We start from the raw sequence: 19337 nt of genomic DNA, 5'->3' as shown, positions 1-19337 counted from the left end.
TTATGAGCTTTTTTTCATAGCAATACAAATTTATGTTAAGTGAATTATATTAAGTGAATGATGTTATAAATATCCAAATGGTCCTTGGCAGAAAAAATGTTCCCTATCCCTGGTCGCGTGGTACACATCAGGACCACGTGACCATCAATAAAATGTATGGCTGTGGCTAAGAGGATGGGAAGCAACGACTGCTTAAACTCATCAGGGACCTTTTGGAAATGATGTTTGTTAACCAAACTTCACAGTTGGGAAATTTGAGACACTGCATTCGAAAGAGAGAAAGGATGCTCTGGAGTCAACCAACAAACAGTGACTACAAAACTAAATCCTGGACGTATATCGGGTTGTGATTCTTCTGCACTTTCTATTCCTTATAGTAATATCCCACACAGAATAGTGTAACATTGTCTAAACCACAGGTACAATATGAATGGTGGGATTAGTAACACACAAGCATACAGAGAATAAATATGCTTGCTAGATCAATCCATTTGGGAATCACAAAATGAGAAGAATATAAAATTTATAAATCATATTTAAACAAACTTGTCATTTAAAAAAGTCTTGGTGACCACAGGCCCATGTTTTGCTTTTCTTATTATTGTTTTTTCACTTCCAAAGCACCATACATTCAGAATCACACTTGGAAAGGACATTTGTTTTTCTAATATTTTCATTGTGATTTTATAACGTTATTGGAAGATAAAAATATGATTTTTACATAGGGTGGCCTTTTGTCCCTGGGTAACTGTCAATAGTACTCACTTTCACTCTCAGGAAAGTCCTGCTTTGGGCAATAAATTATTGTTCGGTCTAATTTTAAATAAATGTCAAACATATTACATTCTGAAAGAATTGTGAGACAAGAAAACTATCTTACCAAATAAAATTAAACAGACATACTCTTTATGTGAGTAAAAAATGTTCATTTTATCATGCTGTAAGAAATATAGTCTCACTTCTAACATCTGAGAGAAAACTCATTTGAAACCACAGCTGTTGTGCTTTAGGGATATGGATTAAAACTCTTCATTATCCTTCTGTTAATACTCTTCCCTGGACCAATCAGTGGTTGAATGGTATTTACAGACCCTGCACACGAAGCTCACTTGAATGGCCTTTGTATTGTAAGACAATCAGATTATGCCTAATCCAAATGCAGTGTGCCCTTTATAGGACAGACAAGTCCTAATCCCCGTTTACAACAGCAAAGCCAGTCCAGTTTCTGATGGTTACTATCCGTTTCCTTAAAAAAAAAAAAGTGTGACAAAAATTAAAATGAATTTTAAATTCACACAGTCTAAATTTAATATAAAAATAAGTATTTGGAAGTTTTGAGCTGTGGTTAAAAAAAATTTTGATAATCTAAATTATGTTATTACAAAACACAATGCTTTTCCTTCTAAAGAATACAGATTAACAAAATAAAGTATCCCCACTATTGTAGAAGAATGAAGCCAAGATGAAAAAACATCTCATTTCCTGTTTTCTAAATTACTTGAAAGTTTATCTTGAAGCTCAGATTACGCAGTTAGCTTCCCTTATATTTTATCAGTTAAATCTTTTAAAGCAGAAGACCCCCCCACAAGATGACTCACCAAACAATTCTAAAATGAGCCTTTTTGCCATGTCATAAGACTGTTGTCAAGTCCTGCTTCACCCTGAACCTTTGAGATTAAGTGCCTTTTTCAAGGACATGAGGGGGTGAAGTACAGGTGGAGACAAGACCTCCATAGCTCACGGCTTTCACCATCTGGCAGCCCCGACTGTCATATCCTTTACTGCCATCCCCTTCCTCTAAGGACCCTAGAATTCACTGTTAGCCCTGATGACATCTTCTCCCTCAGCTCTGCAGGCTTCAGTGAGACCATTTTGGGAATCCTCCTTTTAAAATTTTACATGGTCTCTGTCAGCCACATGACATGGAAATGAGAGTCCAATACTAGAAAAGAATGGGTAGACAAAAAACATTACTGAAGAAAAAGAAAAAAATTCAAAATGTAGCTACCACCCCCCCACAGGACAGCATCTGGGGTTTGGAACTGACAAACAGATATTCAATGTTTAAAAACAGGAATTCAATGTTTAAAGGAATAAGGGAGAAATTTTTCTAAAGGCATTAGGAAGGAAAAGAGTATTTCCACAAAGACAGATTGTGCACTGTTTCTTAAAACAACTCTATAAAGCTACAAATAAAACAACAGCAAAACAGGCAAGGGTTTCGAAGCACTCATGGGTTTTCTTCAGGGATGGATGTGGAAGGCAGGCTTGTTAAGAAGAAGGAAAAGATGACATTTCAACTCTAACTTGATGACTGATTTCATTCCTATTAAAAAAAAATAAAAAAGGAATTCAGGCACCACTTTCCCCATCCCCATCCATCTTTATGAAGCAAAGAGCTATCAATAGCTTTGCTGAAAAGCAAAAATATTCCTGAGAGGTGCCTTTAGAGTATTTAACAACCTCTCTTAAAGCAGGGGGTCAGTAGCAAACTATTTCTCCACAGTACACACAATGGATCTATATCTATAATGAATGTATGTTTTTAAAATCTGTTTTGTAAATTATTCACAATAAAATTCTTACCTAGATTCCTCTCACTGCCTAACACCTACCCACAAAATACATACTAAAAATAAATATCAACCGCTCTTGCATCTATAAATAACCTAACAAGAAAGCTAAATTCAACACTAAAAATGCATAAGGCATACACCCAAGACAAATTTAGCTGACTTCTGGTTTATGTATCAATTCAAAGCATTCAATTCCTTCATCCATTCAATCTTTATTAAGCTCCTACCATGTTCTAAGTACTACAGTAGACGGAAGACAAATTGGAAACTTGCCTTATGTTTAGTGATGTTAAAAATCTAACAGACGTACAATTATTTTAGGGGATATAATAACATAATGCATTATCAGAAGCTGATAAATTCTTCAAGCTGCCCTCAATTTACTAAGAGCCCACCGTGAACCACACACTGTGTTGAGCACTCGGGATGCTGTAGTCAACATGTGTAAATGGGGTGGGAGTGCGAGGAAGAAAGAAGGCACAAGGAAGGGCAAGAGCAAACACTTGCAGGTGTAGAAAGAGTGTGAATAGAACTCCAAGCAGCTGGGTGTTTTGTCGAGAGAAAACCTGAGGAGAGGGGTTGGAGAGAGGGGCAAATAGAGATTCAGGGAGAGCCTAGGTCAGAGTGGTCCTTACATGCGTCCTCCTAAAACTAGAGCTCTGTGGTGTACCCAAGGGTAAGTCACTTAGACTCTGAAGAAAGGACCTCTCTTCCACTATTTCAAATATTTAACAGCTAATTTCATAACATCACATGTACCAAAGAAATGATGGTGCCAAAACCGGTTTGGCTCAGTGGATAGAGCGTCGGCCTGCGGACTGGAAGGTCCCAGGTTCTATTCCGGTCAAGGGCATGTACCTGGGTTGCGGGCACATCCCCAGTGGGGAATGTGCAGGAGGCGACTGATCGATGTTTCTCTCTCATCGATGTTTCTAACTCTCTATCTCTCTCCCTTCCTCTCTGTGAAAAATCAATAAAATATATTAAAAAAAAAAAAAAAGAAATGATGGTGTAGTGGGAAATTAGTGCTTTGCATTTATATACTGTAAATATAAATGATTTGTTTGAAATATGTAACTTTGACATGCAAAAGATAATAATTCACAGTATTAATATTAAATATTCTTTCAAAATAGACTAAACATATATGTTAAAATCAGAATTGCCTCACATTCCCCCTCCACCATTATTAACTGCTACCGAGTAAATGCTGCCTTCATTGAGGCTGAGTTGGACATACATATTGCCTTTCTTGTATCATGTTATTTAAATATAACATACAAGCAAAAGTCATTAGGATACAATATATGTATTAAAGCAAGAGATGGAATCTCCCCCAACTCCCAGAAGTCTCTCCAGGCTCCTGATAATCATTTCCTGCTTCAAGGGTAGGAAATGTTTTTAAACTTCCTAAAAGTAGAATTCTTCAGTATTTATTTTTTGTGAGTTTTGTCCATGCTGTGTGCATTTATGTAAATCATTCATTTTCATTTCTCTGTAGTATTCTAGTGTATGACTATATCACAATTTATTTATCCAGTTTACTGTAAATTGACATTTGAGTATTTTTCAATTGTGGTTATTAAAAAATATGCTGCTATGAACATCTTGCACTTTGGAGACATAGGTATACATACTTGTAGAACTGAGGGACCTGCCTTATTTAGTATTGTTCATTTGTTTGTAACATTAATACTTTGAAACACAGAGTAAGATAGGGATAGGTACGAAACCAAAGAAGAATATAAGAGGTAAAAATACAAAGAACAGCTGGACTAAAATGTAAATGTTACTTATTGTTTATTAATTCTTTCACCATGAGCCCATCATATCACATATCATTTAGGGAGGAAACTCTTTAAAGTATAACATGATATATAACTGAAACTTGTGAACACAAATGGCAGTGCGGTGGTTGCCAGAGGGAAGTGGGTAGGGAGAGAAGGAGGCCCCAATATATGGTAACAGGAGAAGATTTGACTTTGGGAGGTGGGCACACAGTGTAATAGACAGATCCTGTAACAGAGAAACCCACACCTGAAACCTATATGTTCATGTTGACCAATGTCACCCCAATACATTTATTTTAAAAATAAAGTATAACATGAACTCATTTCTGCTTTGTAGCTTGATTAAATAAACTTTTTAAAAAATAAATCCTTTACTCAATTTTATCTTTTAGATAATTTGCTTCAGTATTAAACAAACTATCGTTCAGTGAGTGGCTACATTACTGCTAAAAAGGATGTGCCAAGGGAACCTAAAAGGAAACATTTAGAGAAGAAATGACTCTTGGTTTTCATGAAGGTTGAGAGTTTGAAAAATACAAACCATTTCAAGAAAAACTACATAACCTTTCCTTTAAACAGGCCTACAAAACCAAATCACAGGCAACTGTATTTCTGAAAATATTTCACAAGACGTGCATGACTTGAAATATATGGGCTTTATGGATTGCCTGGGCTCTGTGCCTGGATATTTTCCCAGAGATCATCTCATGTTTTTATTCCTAGGATCAATAGTGTCAGCAGATGTGAAGGCTTGTTAGCCAAGTACAGGGATTTAAAAAGAAAGAAAAGGATGGAGATAAGAAAGAGGGAGGGAAGAAAGGAGGAAGGGAGACAGATAAACAGAGAAGGGAGGGAGAGAGGGAGGGAGAGAGAGGGGGACTCAAGCATTTCAAAAATCCCCCAAACAGTAACTCAAAGACTAGGACAGATATAAAAGAAATTATAAAGGAGGGGAAGTGCTTGAACAAAAACTACACAGAACATTTTACTGAGTGACTACGTTTTAGTTGAGAAATACAACCAGCTCTAAAGCATACACACCATTCCACATCTTTCCAAGTCATTCTAAAACATAATAAAAAATGAAATGTGAAAATGTTTCTGATAAACAATTTCATGATCTTGATAATATTTCTCCACATAGCTGAAGACACTTTGTTCACTGAAAAAGCATTAAATACTCTCCCAGGTCTTCAGTGGTTAAAAGATCTTCTTGTAAATGTCTTCAGGAACACAGTCATGTGTCACTTAGTGGTGGGATAATGCTCTGAGAAATGTGTTCTCAAGTGATTTTGTCCTGTGCTAACATCATAGAGGGCACTAAGATGGCAGAGCCTGCTACACACCTCTGCTGTATGGAATAGCCTATTGCTCCCAGGCTAAAAGCTGGTACAGATGTTACTGTACTGAATACTGTAGGCAATTTTAACCCAATGATAAGTATTTGGTTATATAAACATATCGAAGAACAGAAAGGGTACAGCAAAAATATGGTATAAAAGATCAAAAATGCTACACCTGTGCAGGGCACTTACCATGAATGGCGTTTGCAAGACTTGAAGTTGCTGTGGTGAGTTGGCGAGTGAGTGGTGAGTGAATATGAAGGCTAAGAGGTTACTGTGCGCTACTGTAGACTTTATAAATTCTGTACACTTAGGCTACACTTAATTTATAAAACAAGAGATTAAATCAAGCACAAGAGAATGATGCAATCAAAAGATGCCATAAACATGAGATGAATGAGGTTGCTGCCAGCATAACATAGAATACTGTTTTACAGCACTTTTCTTAATGAATAGAAAAAAGTACACTGCAAAATCACTGTAAAAGTGTAGTATAGTAGATATAGAAACCAGTAACATAATCATTTGTCATCTTCAAGTATTATGTAGTGCACATAATTGTATGTGCTATATTGCTATACTACCAGCAGCACAACAGGCTGCTTTACACCAGCATCACCACAAATATGTGAGTGATGCGTCGTGCTAGAATGTCATGACGGCGACATCAGTACAGCTACAACGTCACTAAGCAACAGCAAATTTTCAGCTTCATTTGTGCACTCGGGGGGGTCCCTCAGCCCGGCCTGTGCCCTCTCACAGTCTGGGACCCATCCAGGGATGTCCACCTGCTGGCTTAGGCCCGTTCCCTGGGGCATCAGGCCTAAGCTGGCAGTCAGACATCCCTCTGGCAGCCCGGGACCCCTCGGGGGATGTCCACTTGCCAGCGGGGAGCAAGCCTGAGCTGCAGTCAGACATCCTTAGCGCTGCTGAGGAGGCAGGAGAGGCTCCCACCACCACCGCTGTGCTGGCAGCCATGAGCCTGGCTTGTGGCTGAACAAAGCTCTCCCTGTGGGAGCGCACTGACCACCAGGGGCAGCTCCTGCATTGAGCATCTGCCCCCTGGTGGTCAGTGTGTGTCACAGTGACCAGTCATTCCTAGTCATTCTGCTGTTAGGGTCAATTTGCATATTACCCTTTTATTGTATAGGATAGAGGCCTGGTGCACAGCTGAGGGCCAGCTGGTTTGCCCTGAAGGGTGTCCTGGATCAGGGTGGGGGTCCTGCTGGCATGCCTGGCCAGCCTGGGTGAGGGGCTGAAGGCCATTTTCGGGCTGGCCAGGCCCCCCAGCAGGGACCCTCACCCCATGGGGGTGTGGCCAGCCTGAGTGAGGGGCTGAGGGCTGTTTGCAGGCTGGCCACAGCCCCTTCAGAGTAGGGGGATCCTGCTGGGGTGCCTGGCCAGCCTGGGTGAGGGGCTGATGGCCGTTTTCAGGCTGGCCATGCATCCTGGCAACCCAAGCTCCCAGCCTCTCTATGTTTTCCTGGGATTTAGTTATCTTCTACAATTGAAACTTTGTAGCCTTGAGTGGAGCCCAGGTCCAGCTGGAAACCTGGGTTGCCCCTGGCAACCCTGGCTTCCAGCCCCTCCTTGAGTGGAGGCCACTGCCGACTGGAAACAAGTATCTGGGATTTATTTATCTTCTATAATTAAAACTTTGTAGCCTTGAGCGGAGCCGAAGGCTGGCCAGGGCAGGCAGGAAGCTTGGCTGTCTTCATCGCCGGGAGCAACCCAAGTCTCCTGCTCGCTCTAGCTCCGTGGTGCCGACCATCTTAGTTGGGTTAATTTGCATACTCACTCCTGATTGGCTGGTGGGCGTGGCTTGAGTGTAGTAGAGGGACGGTTAATTTGCATGTTTCTCTTTTATTATGTAGGATGGTGCCACTGTTGTATATGTGGTCCATCATGGACTGAAACATCATTATACAGCACATGACTTAATGCTAATTCACTTATGAGAGAAAAATTAAATAAACAAACAACTGGACATCCGCATGCAAAAAAAAAAAAAAAAAAAGAATCTAGACACTAAGATTACACCTTTCATAAAAGTTAACTCTAAATGGATCATGGGCATAAATGCCAAACACAAAACTATAAAACTTCTAGAAGATAACAGGAAAAATCTCATTGATCTTGGATTGGGCCACAAGTTTTTTGATACAATGCCAAAAGTATAATCCATGAAAAGAAAATTTGATAAGTGGAACTTCATTAAAATTTAAAAATTCTGCTTTGTGAAGACATATTTAAGAAAATGAAAATGTAAGGCTGGGAGAAAATATTTTCAAAACACATATCTGATAAGAGAACTTGTGTCCAAAATATACAATGAATTCTCAAACTCAACAATAAGAAAAGAAACAACCAAATTAAGAAGGGCAAAAGATCTGATAGACACCTCACCAAAGATTTACAGATGTGAAATTAGCATCTGAAAAGTTGCTTAATACTAAAGACATGCAAATTAGAAAACAAAGACACATTAGTACATACCTAAGAGAATGTCTAAAACACTGACAATGCCCAATGCTGGTGAGAATGTGGAACAACAACCCTCATTCACTGCTGGTAGGAATGTAAAATGGTACAGCTACTTTGGAAGACAGGCAGATTTTTACAAAACTAAACATAGTGTTACCAAAGGATCCAGCAACCACTATTTCAGGTATTTACCCAAATGAGCTAAGAACTTATTTCCAGACAAAAACCTACACACTTATGATTACAGTGGCTTTATTCATAAATGCCAAAACTTGGAAGCAACCAAGATGTCCTTCCAGAGGTGAATGGATAAAGAAATGGTGTTATATAATGGAATATTATTCAGCAATAAAAAGAAATAAGCTATCGAGCCAGAAAAAGATGTGAAGGAACCTTAAATGCACATTGCTAAGTGAAAGAAGACTATCTGCAAAGCCATATACCATATGATGCCAACTATATGACATTTTGAAGAAGATTACTGGTTCCCAGTGGTTGGGGAAGGAAGGGAGAGATAAATAGGTACAGCATAGGGGATTTTTAGGACAGTGAAATTATGTTGCATGATACTGTGTAATGGTGGATAACCATATGCATTTGGCAAAACTCATAGTACAGTACAACACAAAGAGTGAACCCTAATGTAAACTATGGACTTTTGTTAACAGTAATGTATCAATATTGGTTCAGCATCTGTAATTAACGTACCACACCAATGCAAGATGTTAAGAATAGGGGAAACTGAGGAGTAGAGGAGAGGGAGTACAGGGAACTCTACTTTCTCCTCAAATTTTTCTGTAAACCTAAAATGTCTCTAAAAAATAAAATATATTAATTTAAAAATTACATAAACTGATTTTTATTTTCAGGCAGTTAAAATATCTGAAAACATACAATATTACTCATGATATGGAAAACAAGGGAAATTGTACTTAAACCCTGAACTATAGATGCCTGGTCTATGCAGATTTCCTTTTCCAGACAGCATCAGTTACTGTGCATTTACAAAGTGCCAGGCACTCTGTTACACATTTGTATGCATTAGCTAAGTTAATCCACACATAACCTCATGAGGTAGATATTGTTATCCTTGTTTTTCAAATAAGGAGGAAGGAACTTTCCCAACTCACATAGCTAGTAATTGGTAAGCAGGCAGACTGACCCCACTATGCATTCTTAACCCAGTGCCACACTGCATTTTACTGCAAAGTAGAGATTCAATAAAATTACATGAACGTCTCCCATGGGTTCCAAATGTATCAGATTAGTTCACTTAAAAAAATAGGTAAAAATGGACTTATTATCTAAATTTTTTTATTTTAAAAAAGTATCTGTGACCTCCATATACTACTTGGCTACACTTGCATGAAATGAAAGTATAATCTCTAATTATCCAGAAGTAGAAATGCTTGCAAGCAGATACCAATGCTTTTATGACCTACAAGTTTGACCAAATGCTCTTTCCAAGAGAAAAAAGAGAGGTGAGTTTGGGTGTAGCCAGTAATAAGTACAAGGGCCAAGAGTCTAAGACCCCTGTTGTGGCTCAAGCTCTGCCACTTCTGTGCCAAGCATGTCTCTTGGGACCTCAACTTAAAAAGATGGACAGATAAAATCTCTGAGGACCTTCTAGTTCTCGGATTCGTGCATTTTGGAACTTGGAGATTATTAATTCTGTGACAGAGAAAAATAACTCAGTCATAAGGCATTAACAAATTATGAGAGGGCGTGGAGTTTCAATTTAGGCAAAACTGCCTTAGTGTAATGACCAGCCGTGGGCTTGAAGTTCTGAGGCAGGGCTTCTTGCAATAGGCAAGTCTCTGAGTTGCAGAACAGTAAATTAATTAAACTGTGTTAGTGTTAGGAGAATGAGTTCCAGTTGGTATCTTGGTATCTGGGTAACCAAGGCTCTATGCAAAACTGAAGAAGAATAAAAATCTGGCTAGTGCTGTGTTTACAAAGGAATCTCCCTCCTCCCACCGAGGCTGCCTGCTCCCTCACTTCCCTCCTTCCCTGGGCTTGTATCCCAGGATGTTCCTTGAGGTTGCCTCTGTGCTACAAAATATCCACCTCTTTGAAAAGTGCAGTCTCACTGCAGCTCCTCCAGGATTTAGAGAAAACAAACAGACTGAAATTAATCAGGCTACAGTACAAATGGCTGAAAGGAGCTTAACCCTTCCAGGGCCGGTATTTGCATTTTCAAAACGTTAATATACATACACTTTTCAAAAGTGGAATTTGGGTAAGTAAGAGGAAGTTTTGTGGGCTTTTAAAATTTTTTTATTAGTCTTTCAGAAAGGAAAGAACATGATTCTAGGACAGCCTGCCTTTTACTCACCGCACCTTAGACTGCCAAGTCAGAAACACAAAAACAGGCACTAAGCGCTATTAACCATAGCTAAGATCTGCAAACAGCTCAAGTGCCCATCAGTAGATGAATGGATAAAAAAGCTGTGGTACATTTACACCATGGAATACTATGCAGCTGTGAAAAAGAAGGATCTCTTACACTTTGAGACAGCATGGAGGGACCTGGAGAGAATAATGCTAAGTAAAATAAACCAGTTAGAGAAAGACAAGTATCACATGATCTCTCTTATATGTGGAATCAAATGAACAAAATAAACTGAGGAACAAGATAGATTCAGAGACACAGAAGCATGGAAGAGACTGACAAATCCCAGAGGAAAGGGGGAGGGTAGGCGAGGAGAGAATAACCAAAGAACTTGTATGCATACATGCATTATCTATGGACACAGACAAGAGTGTGGTGAAGGCCTGGGGTGGGACAGGAACCAGGTGGAGGGGGGCAATGGGGGATATTGGTGGGCATCTGTAATACCTTCAAAATAAAGAAAATAATATTTTTTAAGTGCAGACAGATCTTGAAGTTAATTTGTTTGCTGTTGGCATTGATGTAACAATTATAAAATTTGGGAAAGAAATTATTGTAGCTACAAATGAGTAAATATTAGCGTATTGTTGTTGTTGGGACCCAGGGTTTTTCCTTTGTGGGAGAAGGAAAATACAGATACAGATGAGGGAAGGAGAAAAAGAATGCTGTGGCGTGAGTGAGAATTAGCGGTATCCTTAAGAACCTATTTGTGTGTGATTGTGTGTGTATTTATTTACTAGCACTGTCCACTGAATGGTTCTAGAAGCAATGATACCACCAACTGAAAACAATGATACCCTGTTAGGAATAAACACATCCAGTTCCAAGATGTTGCTTTCTAAATAACATCCCCACTAAAAGAAACCAGGACATTTGGGGGGAATCGCTGATTTCTGGTTTGGAGAAGGGAAAGTACAAAGTAAGCCTGAAGCCTCTCTTTGTGGTGAAAAGAAGAAAGGTGCTCAAAATCTGATAGGAAAGGTCTGCTTGTGGGAGCTCTTGCTAGTTAAGTTTGGGACAATTATTTTACCGAAATGTATAATGAGAGGAATAGGTTATAACATAATGAATGTTTAAAAGTTCCTTGAGTCCACACTGATTTTTTTAAAGTGGAGAGAGAAAAGATACATTTTATTTACAAAAGTAAGACAGCTAATGAGTATAGAGAAAACAAACAAACAAGAGAAGTAGAAAGTCATCATTTTCACAACCATCATAGCAATAACTGATTCTGGAAAGATGCATCTGTGGCTGCTAATATCATTAAGTGCAAGGCTACTAGGAAACAAGATATTCACAGAATCTCAAAGTATCTCTCCACAGATTATTTATTGATTGCAAAAGGAAAAAATACCTTTATAATGGGGAAATCTGGCAGCTACACCTTTGCCAGTGATCAAGTTTAATAGTATCATAACATCCTGAGCCACCTGATACCATGCACTATGAAGGACACAGCATCACCTATGGAGCCTTCTTGCCAAATATATTTAACCCAAATCTAATCAAGAGGAAACATCAGACAAATCCAAACCCTCAATTCTGCAGAACAATTGGCTTATACTCCTTGGAAATGTCAATATCCAAGAAGTATAAGGCTAGGGGATTGTTCTGAATTAGAGGAGACAAAAGACATATGACCATCAAAAAATTAGCTATAATGATTGGGACAATTTTGGAAATTTCAATATAAGGAGTATGGTAGATAAAAGTATTATGTTGGAAATTTCCTGAGTGTGTGAAATGTCATGATGTCTACAACTAACTTGAAATGCTTTAGCAAAACAGAACAAAACCATGTATCCTATATAATAAAATGCTAATATGCAAATCAACTGAACAGCGAAATGACTGGTCACTATGACGCACACTGACCACCAGGGGACAGACGCTCAATGCAGGAGCTACACCCTGGTGGTCAGTGCGCTCCCACAGGGAGAGTGCCACTCAGCCAGAAGCCAGGCTCACAAATGGTGAGCACAGGGGCGCTGGCAGGAGCCTCTCCCACCTCCACGGCAGGGCTAAGGATATCCGACTAACAGCTTGGGGAGTGGGCCTAAGCTGTCGGACATCACCAAGAGCTCCCGAACTGCAAGAGGGCGAGAGGGCGCAGGCCAGGCTGAGGTACACAAGTCTAATCAAGAGGAAACATTAGACCAGTGGTTCTCAACCTTCCTAACGCCGCGACCCTTTAATGCAGTTCCTCATGTTGTGGTGACCCCCAACCATAAAATTATTTTCGTTGCTACTTCATAACTTCATAACTGTAATTTTGCTACTGTTATAAATCGTCATGTAAATATCTGATATGCAGGATGTATTTTCATTGTTACAAATTGAACATAATTAAAGCATAGTGATTAATCACAAAAACAATATGTAATTATATATGTGTTTTCCGATGGTCAGGCAACCCCTGTGAAAAGGTCGTTCAACCCCCATAGGGGTCGCGACCCACAGGTTGAGAGCCGCTGCATTAGACAAATCCAAACCCTTAATTCTGCAGAACAATTGGCTTATACAAATTTCGTGCACTGGGCCTCTAGTGTGTGTGTGTATGTATATATATATATATATATATATATATATATATATATATATATGAGATAAAGCAAAGTTGACAAATTATTATCAATCAGTGACTCTACATGAATGGTTTCATAACTTTTCTGTGTATTTGAATTAAAAAAAAAAAAAAGTTAGGGAAGGGTGGGAACCCTGAGGTAATAGGATACTTTTATATGTGTGTTGGCCCCATACCTCTGTACTCCATATTCTCCAGGTGGGGCCTGGACCTAATGAGGTACATGTAAATTAACAGGTGCACCAGTGCCTCGGGGAGGCTGGGGAAGTGCAGGCTGCGAGAACCCCAGCACAGGCCTTTGGAATGTGGCGCCTGACGGAACCCTGTCCCTTCCTTACTGTGGCCTTCAGGGCCTCACTACATGCCCCTGTCACTCTCAATTCCCACCTCTCTGCCCTATACGTCATTGCCTCATCCTCACTTTCCTGTCCGCATTTCTCATGTCCATCAAGGTCCTTCCTCCTTGGACTTTGTGTTCTCTGTGCCCTTTGCTCGGGAAGCTCACTCTCCGGACCCTCCTGTTTCTGCAGCATTCAGATCTTGTGGGTCTTGGCCCAGGGGTCCCCTCCATCTGAGTGTCCCTCCCTGACACCAGCTCTAGAGCAGCCCACCATTCCCCGCATGTGCTCTCAGAGCACCCTGTTTAAAATTGTTTTTTTTCGGGCACTCACCCCACGGCACAAGTTAGAAATGATCATATTTACGCATTTATTTATTGGTGTTTTATCTGTCCTCCCAGGAGGGGGCCTTGTCTCTCTTGGTCACTGCTGTAACTCAGTGACTCGATCAATACCTAATGTGCGCCATAAACACTTACGGACCTAATGGACCGATGGTGCTAAACCACTGCAAAGCCCTGCAGATTAAATGCTGTATTGCTTTCCCCACAATATTTGCATTCAGAGCAATAAAATAAAAATGCGAAATAAAAGAATTTCAGTCCACAGCCTTTTGTATTTCTTTTAAAAGACTGTTTCAAGATACCGGAATCAATTCTTTTGGTTCCTAATGAAACAGAAGCATCTTTGCAAACAATCACAAATCATAGCAAACTGGACCTTCCTGTCCTTGTACCAGGGGATATAACTGCTGCTTTGTTTGCCCCTGGAGCTCCAGTCACCAGCCAGAGGAAAGCATTAAACAATCGGAGGCGGAAAACAAGTCTGCCTTTCCACTTCATTAAATCATATATCTTTTTTACACGTGAGCCGCCAGGCTATAAATCATGGAAGACAGAATGAGAGCTAATTAAAGGGTCAGCTGAGCATATCATTTTCAATTCCTGGCACCCAAAAACTGAGATTGCCAATAACTGTGATAAAACCCAGAGCCTTTGCTAACTAATAAAGCAAGGACTTTCAAGCTGCCAGCTTACTAAGCCATGTTCTCACACGTAAAATAATCTATATAGAATATAATTCTTATATGGTAATGAAATTTTAGTCATTTATCCCAGAGTGCTCCGTTAAAATATACTTAGATTTTATTTTATTTTATCTTTGGTAAGGATTACAAAGTAAAAAAAAAAAAACAAAAAACAAAAAACAACAACAACAAACAGTGGATTGTGTTACATTCCAGGTTGAAGTTCACTCCTGAGATAGGAAATACTATTGTTTTTAATGGTATTTAGATGGCATCTTTCTTCCAAAGTACATCCAGGGAAAGCAGGTTAGAAAGAAATTCCACGCGTCAGGAGGGAAAACGAAAATGGAGTTAGACCAAGATGGCCAAGGTCACTAAACAAGTCAGTAACTGTTCTGAGAGCAGAACCTGGAGACAGCTGACTCACCGTGGTTTTCCCTCTTCCAAATACACTGCTTCATTTAGAAGGTATTTTGAGAGTATTCAAGTTTATGTATTTTATATTTGCATTCCCGACAACAAAGAGCTTCCACATTAGTAAAAAAACCTGACTATCTTACTTAGACACGATAATAAATATCAAAACTATTTACTTTCCTTCTTTTAAAGATCTTTATACTGATAGTTATAAATGAAATTTCCTTGTGTTAAGATCTAACACAAGGAAATAGCACAGTCAGATATAATACAAGATTATAGTTTTTAAAAAGAAGAAAGATACTTTCTATCATTACTGTAATTTAATAACTTAAAAAATAATGTGCATTTTCAGAGGTTTTGCATTATGATTAGCATTTTACCAATTTTAATACTACTTCAGAATTACAGCTAAAATTTCAAATGTTAAATACACCCACAGTGTATTTATTAAATCTTTAAAAAATATAAATCTCCAATATTTTCTGTTCAAGTCCTAGGGTACAAAAGAATGCTTCTCTCTGTGAATACAGAGGTGAACAAGGTGAGAATTGGTGAGTTATACATATCAAGTTTCCAAAGCTATGCCTGTTTCTAAAGCCTCTTTCCAACATGACACACATTTCTCTCTGTGTCCAACTATAGGAGGTAAAAAAAGAAAAAGAAAACAACCCAACCAACCAAACAAAAAAGAGCGTGAGCACTACATACAGCAGTCAAGAGATTTCTTGGATCTTTCCTAATCTTACGTCTTGAACATGAACTACTGATCACAACACTGACACTTCAGTATATGAAAAACCAGAAAAACTACACAGGAAATCCTGTCTGTACAACAGATTTGTCTTTTTATCCTTCATACCAAAATCTTCATGCACATGGAGTGCCTCACTTGTAATGACATGGAAAGTGTGGTTAATTTCATTTGCTACTCTTCGTCCTAATATCGCTACTATAATACATAGGGCACCATCCCCTCTACAGATCCAAAGAAAATGCTTACTGTATTGCCATTTCCAAAAGAAGATTCCTTAGGAAAAGGAAAGCACAGGGATATATAAAGCTTTATATAGATAGATATATAAATATCTAGATGGCTAAATCTACAAGCAAAAAATAGCGAATGAGAACACTGGAAGCTTCACGCTATCTCTGGTCTGCCCTATTTGAGCACTATTCACTCTGCCTTAAAAGAGAATCAGTAAATTTTTTTTACACGGGTAGAATGCTAGAATCACAGAAATGAAATTATGTTATATAAAACTACCTTTAAAATATATTTTTTCACTTAAAAAAGAGTATGAACCAATAATAAATAGGCTAAGACCTAAATATCAGTTATTATTGTAAAAAAAAAAAATGGCATGTTGCTGTCTCTTTCAAAAGTCAACACTGAAGTCCTTAACCATCTAGAGGAGAAAAACTATCGAGATTTGGCATTCCTACCTGGATTCTTTCGGATAACTCTTCCCCTGAAGAAGATTCATGCCTGAATCTATAAGACAACTCCTGAGCTATAGTCAGCTAATGGCCTCTTACTTATACTTTAAAATTCTTTGGAGACATATTAAAGAACAGCTTCAAACACTCTGGTCACTGAACCATCCCATAATTCCTGGGTCTGTTGCTCCCATTAACCTCCCAACACACCTAACCCCATGGACCTTACCAGAGAAAACTGTGTGCAGATGAAGTCCTTCCCATCACCCAAACCAACTCAGAGCTCCCACCCATTAATCTTCATGGAAAATCATTAGTCAATGAAATGGAAAATTTTCCAGCCAATAGGTCACAAAATAAAATGGCCTTTCTTGACCAGTGAATAAATATCCTTATGCACCACTACTTTTAAATTGAATATTCAATTTAGGGTACCATTTGAAATGATGTGAGATAAAACACAAAAATGGATATCTTGTGACATGTCCCTGTGTAATTCAACTCTTTATCATGTAAATCTTTACCATTCACAGACATTCAAAAATCAAAGTGTTTCAGATAGCTAACTATATCAGTCCGGGTCCCAGCGAGAAAGAAGTCCACCATTCAATTTGGAAATATTAGAAGAGGATTTATGTTTAAAGGACTATTTACACGCATCTAGTCAGGGTATACAGGAGCCACAAGGATACTCAGGAACCAGGGGTTGGAGCAGAGGGAAGGGCAGTTACTGAACCTGGAAAGGAAAAGAGACCATGGAGGAGGCCACCTTGAGAGGAACAGTGACCAGCAGGGGACACAGCCAGTCTACGGTGCCCTTCTAGGGGGAATTGGGGATATATACTCTGATCTCACTCTCCTGCTTTCGTCTTATCTCCTGTCAGCATTTTCCATTAACCAAAACCAACTACAAGGCAGAGGCCACGGGATTCTTTAGATTCAGTCCATGCAGGGCAGCCTTCCAGAGCAGAGAACTGATTGAACAAGGGTGAGAGTGGATCTAGAGGGGCAGACAAAAGACATCCATATGGGCAGAGCAGACCACACACACTCCCATTCTAAGATTAAATTACAGATATATGTATAAATCCTAGAGAATAAAGGCATTCACACAATGTAGGAATAGATGCAAGTCCCCTAGAACAGCCTGTCTTGTTCCCCAGAGTCCCTACAAGGCACAGAAGCACTGGCAGTGCAAAGCAACATCTCATTGAGTAAGAGCTGCTCATTCTGGTGACACAAAGTTAAATCCATATTCAGGAAGATTTTGACATAATGTTCTATGAACACTATGCAAAGGAGTTTGGGTTGTCTTTGCACAAAACTGAATCACAGAAGTTCTTTGATCAGAGCAATGCCATGATTACATCTTTGTTCAGAAAGATTTCTATGGTGGCATCGAGGTGTTCAGATTAGAAGAGGAAAAGAATGAAATCTAGGAGACCATTTAGAAAGCCATTACAACAATCCAGGAGAGAGATAAATTCAGTATTGTCATTCTGTGGCTTATACTTTTAAAAACCCCTAGTGCCTAATATTTTGTGATATATAAGGCCAAACACAAAATTTGTTCCTTCCATTTTGAAGTTTCTATATTCTCTCACTGATTCGTTTTGCTTCTTTCCCTCCCAGGACCAATCATTCATTGAGTCCTAGTGAGTCTAACTTCTACCTTTCCTCTTATTTCTGCCAGTGCTTTGATAAAGGCCACATTTATAGCATAGACCAGCATTTCCCAAATTATGTGCAAACTGTTCTGGGGGATTCCATGAAAAACACAAGACTTCTGGACAAATATTTTGGGGAAGTCCTGGGATAAACACATTTGAATCATTTGCTTATATGGCTTATGAATTCCTAGAGAGGGGTTCCTCTTTCACAAAAAAATCTGGTGACATCTCCATACACAGCGGTATAACTCAAAATATAGACAGCAAAATGCTGGCGTGGACAAACTATGGCTGTCCCAGCATTTCTGTAAAACTTCAGTTAGGTGGCTGACGTTTTTGTATTTATTGCCCCCAGGAAAGAGATTACATAGCGCAAGGCAAGGAAAAAGGTCATCAATTCTTGCAGTTTGAGTTTCAAACATTAAGGGAGCCCATGGGCAACAGACTCTGAAGAACATGAGTAAGAGCAAAGCTTCCTACATTTAGACTAGATAAAAGGAAGGGAGAGGGAAATAGTCAAAGGGTAAGTGAGAGAGTTTCAACTTACGTGGGTACCTGAAAAGGGGACCCAGGTCCCAGCCCATTCACCAGCTCTGTGCTGAGCCATGATGGAGGGAGAGGTAACAGAAACTCCAGAAGATTTGGTGGAGCTAAGGGAATCTGTGCCTTCCTGGGAAGATGGAGCCCTGAGAAAAAAACAAGACTGTAAATAAAATGGCTAAAATATAATTTCATATCTATGTTGGGATTTTTCAACCTCAGTACTATTAACATTTTGGTCCCAATAATTCTTTGTTGTAGAGACTGCCCTGCGCATTGTAGGATGTTTATCAGCATCCCTGGCTTCTATCTACTAGATGACAGTAACATAATTGCCACCCCCAACTTGGACAACCAAAAATGCTTCTAGATATTGCCAAATGTCCCGGGAGGTAAAATTCCAGTCGAGAACCACTGGTCTGGGTAGATAGAGTCCTGTCTCAAAGAGTTTCTACCAGGTGCAGTATAGGTTGTGAGTACCTAAATGAATCATTCTGGATGATCCAAAGCATGGACAATGTACTATAACATGAATAAAGAAAAATAAATGCAATGGCAATGGATGCTAGAGAGGACTGATCATTCCCAAGGACAAAATAGTGTACTCCCCCAGATGCCTCCACATTATAGCTGTGCTGGTTAAGACCAGAGATACTGAAGCATCCTAGGAGGCAAGCTATCTAAGTTCAAATCCCAGATCTAACCATTAAGAGCTTTTTGACTTTGACAAATCACT

General features: G+C 39.2%; 1 protein-coding gene across 1 annotated transcript in view; it reads right to left on the bottom strand.

Moving 5' to 3' along the window:
- ZNF385B (zinc finger protein 385B) overlaps positions 1-18747 on the bottom strand; it is a 350869-nt gene extending 332122 nt beyond the window's left edge. The window contains exon 1 of the mRNA XM_081095256.1: positions 18609-18747. Coding sequence (XP_080951382.1) covers positions 18609-18645 — 37 coding nt within the window. The 5' untranslated portion in view covers positions 18646-18747. The remainder of the gene's footprint in view (positions 1-18608) is intronic.
- Positions 18748-19337: the final 590 nt, after the last annotated feature.

This window comes from Myotis nattereri (assembly GCF_964212035.1).
Source record: "Myotis nattereri genome assembly, chromosome: 7".
Classification (NCBI taxonomy): domain Eukaryota; kingdom Metazoa; phylum Chordata; class Mammalia; order Chiroptera; family Vespertilionidae; genus Myotis; species Myotis nattereri.
Note: the sequence above shows the minus strand (reverse complement) of the source record. Positions and strands in the feature narration are given on the sequence as shown.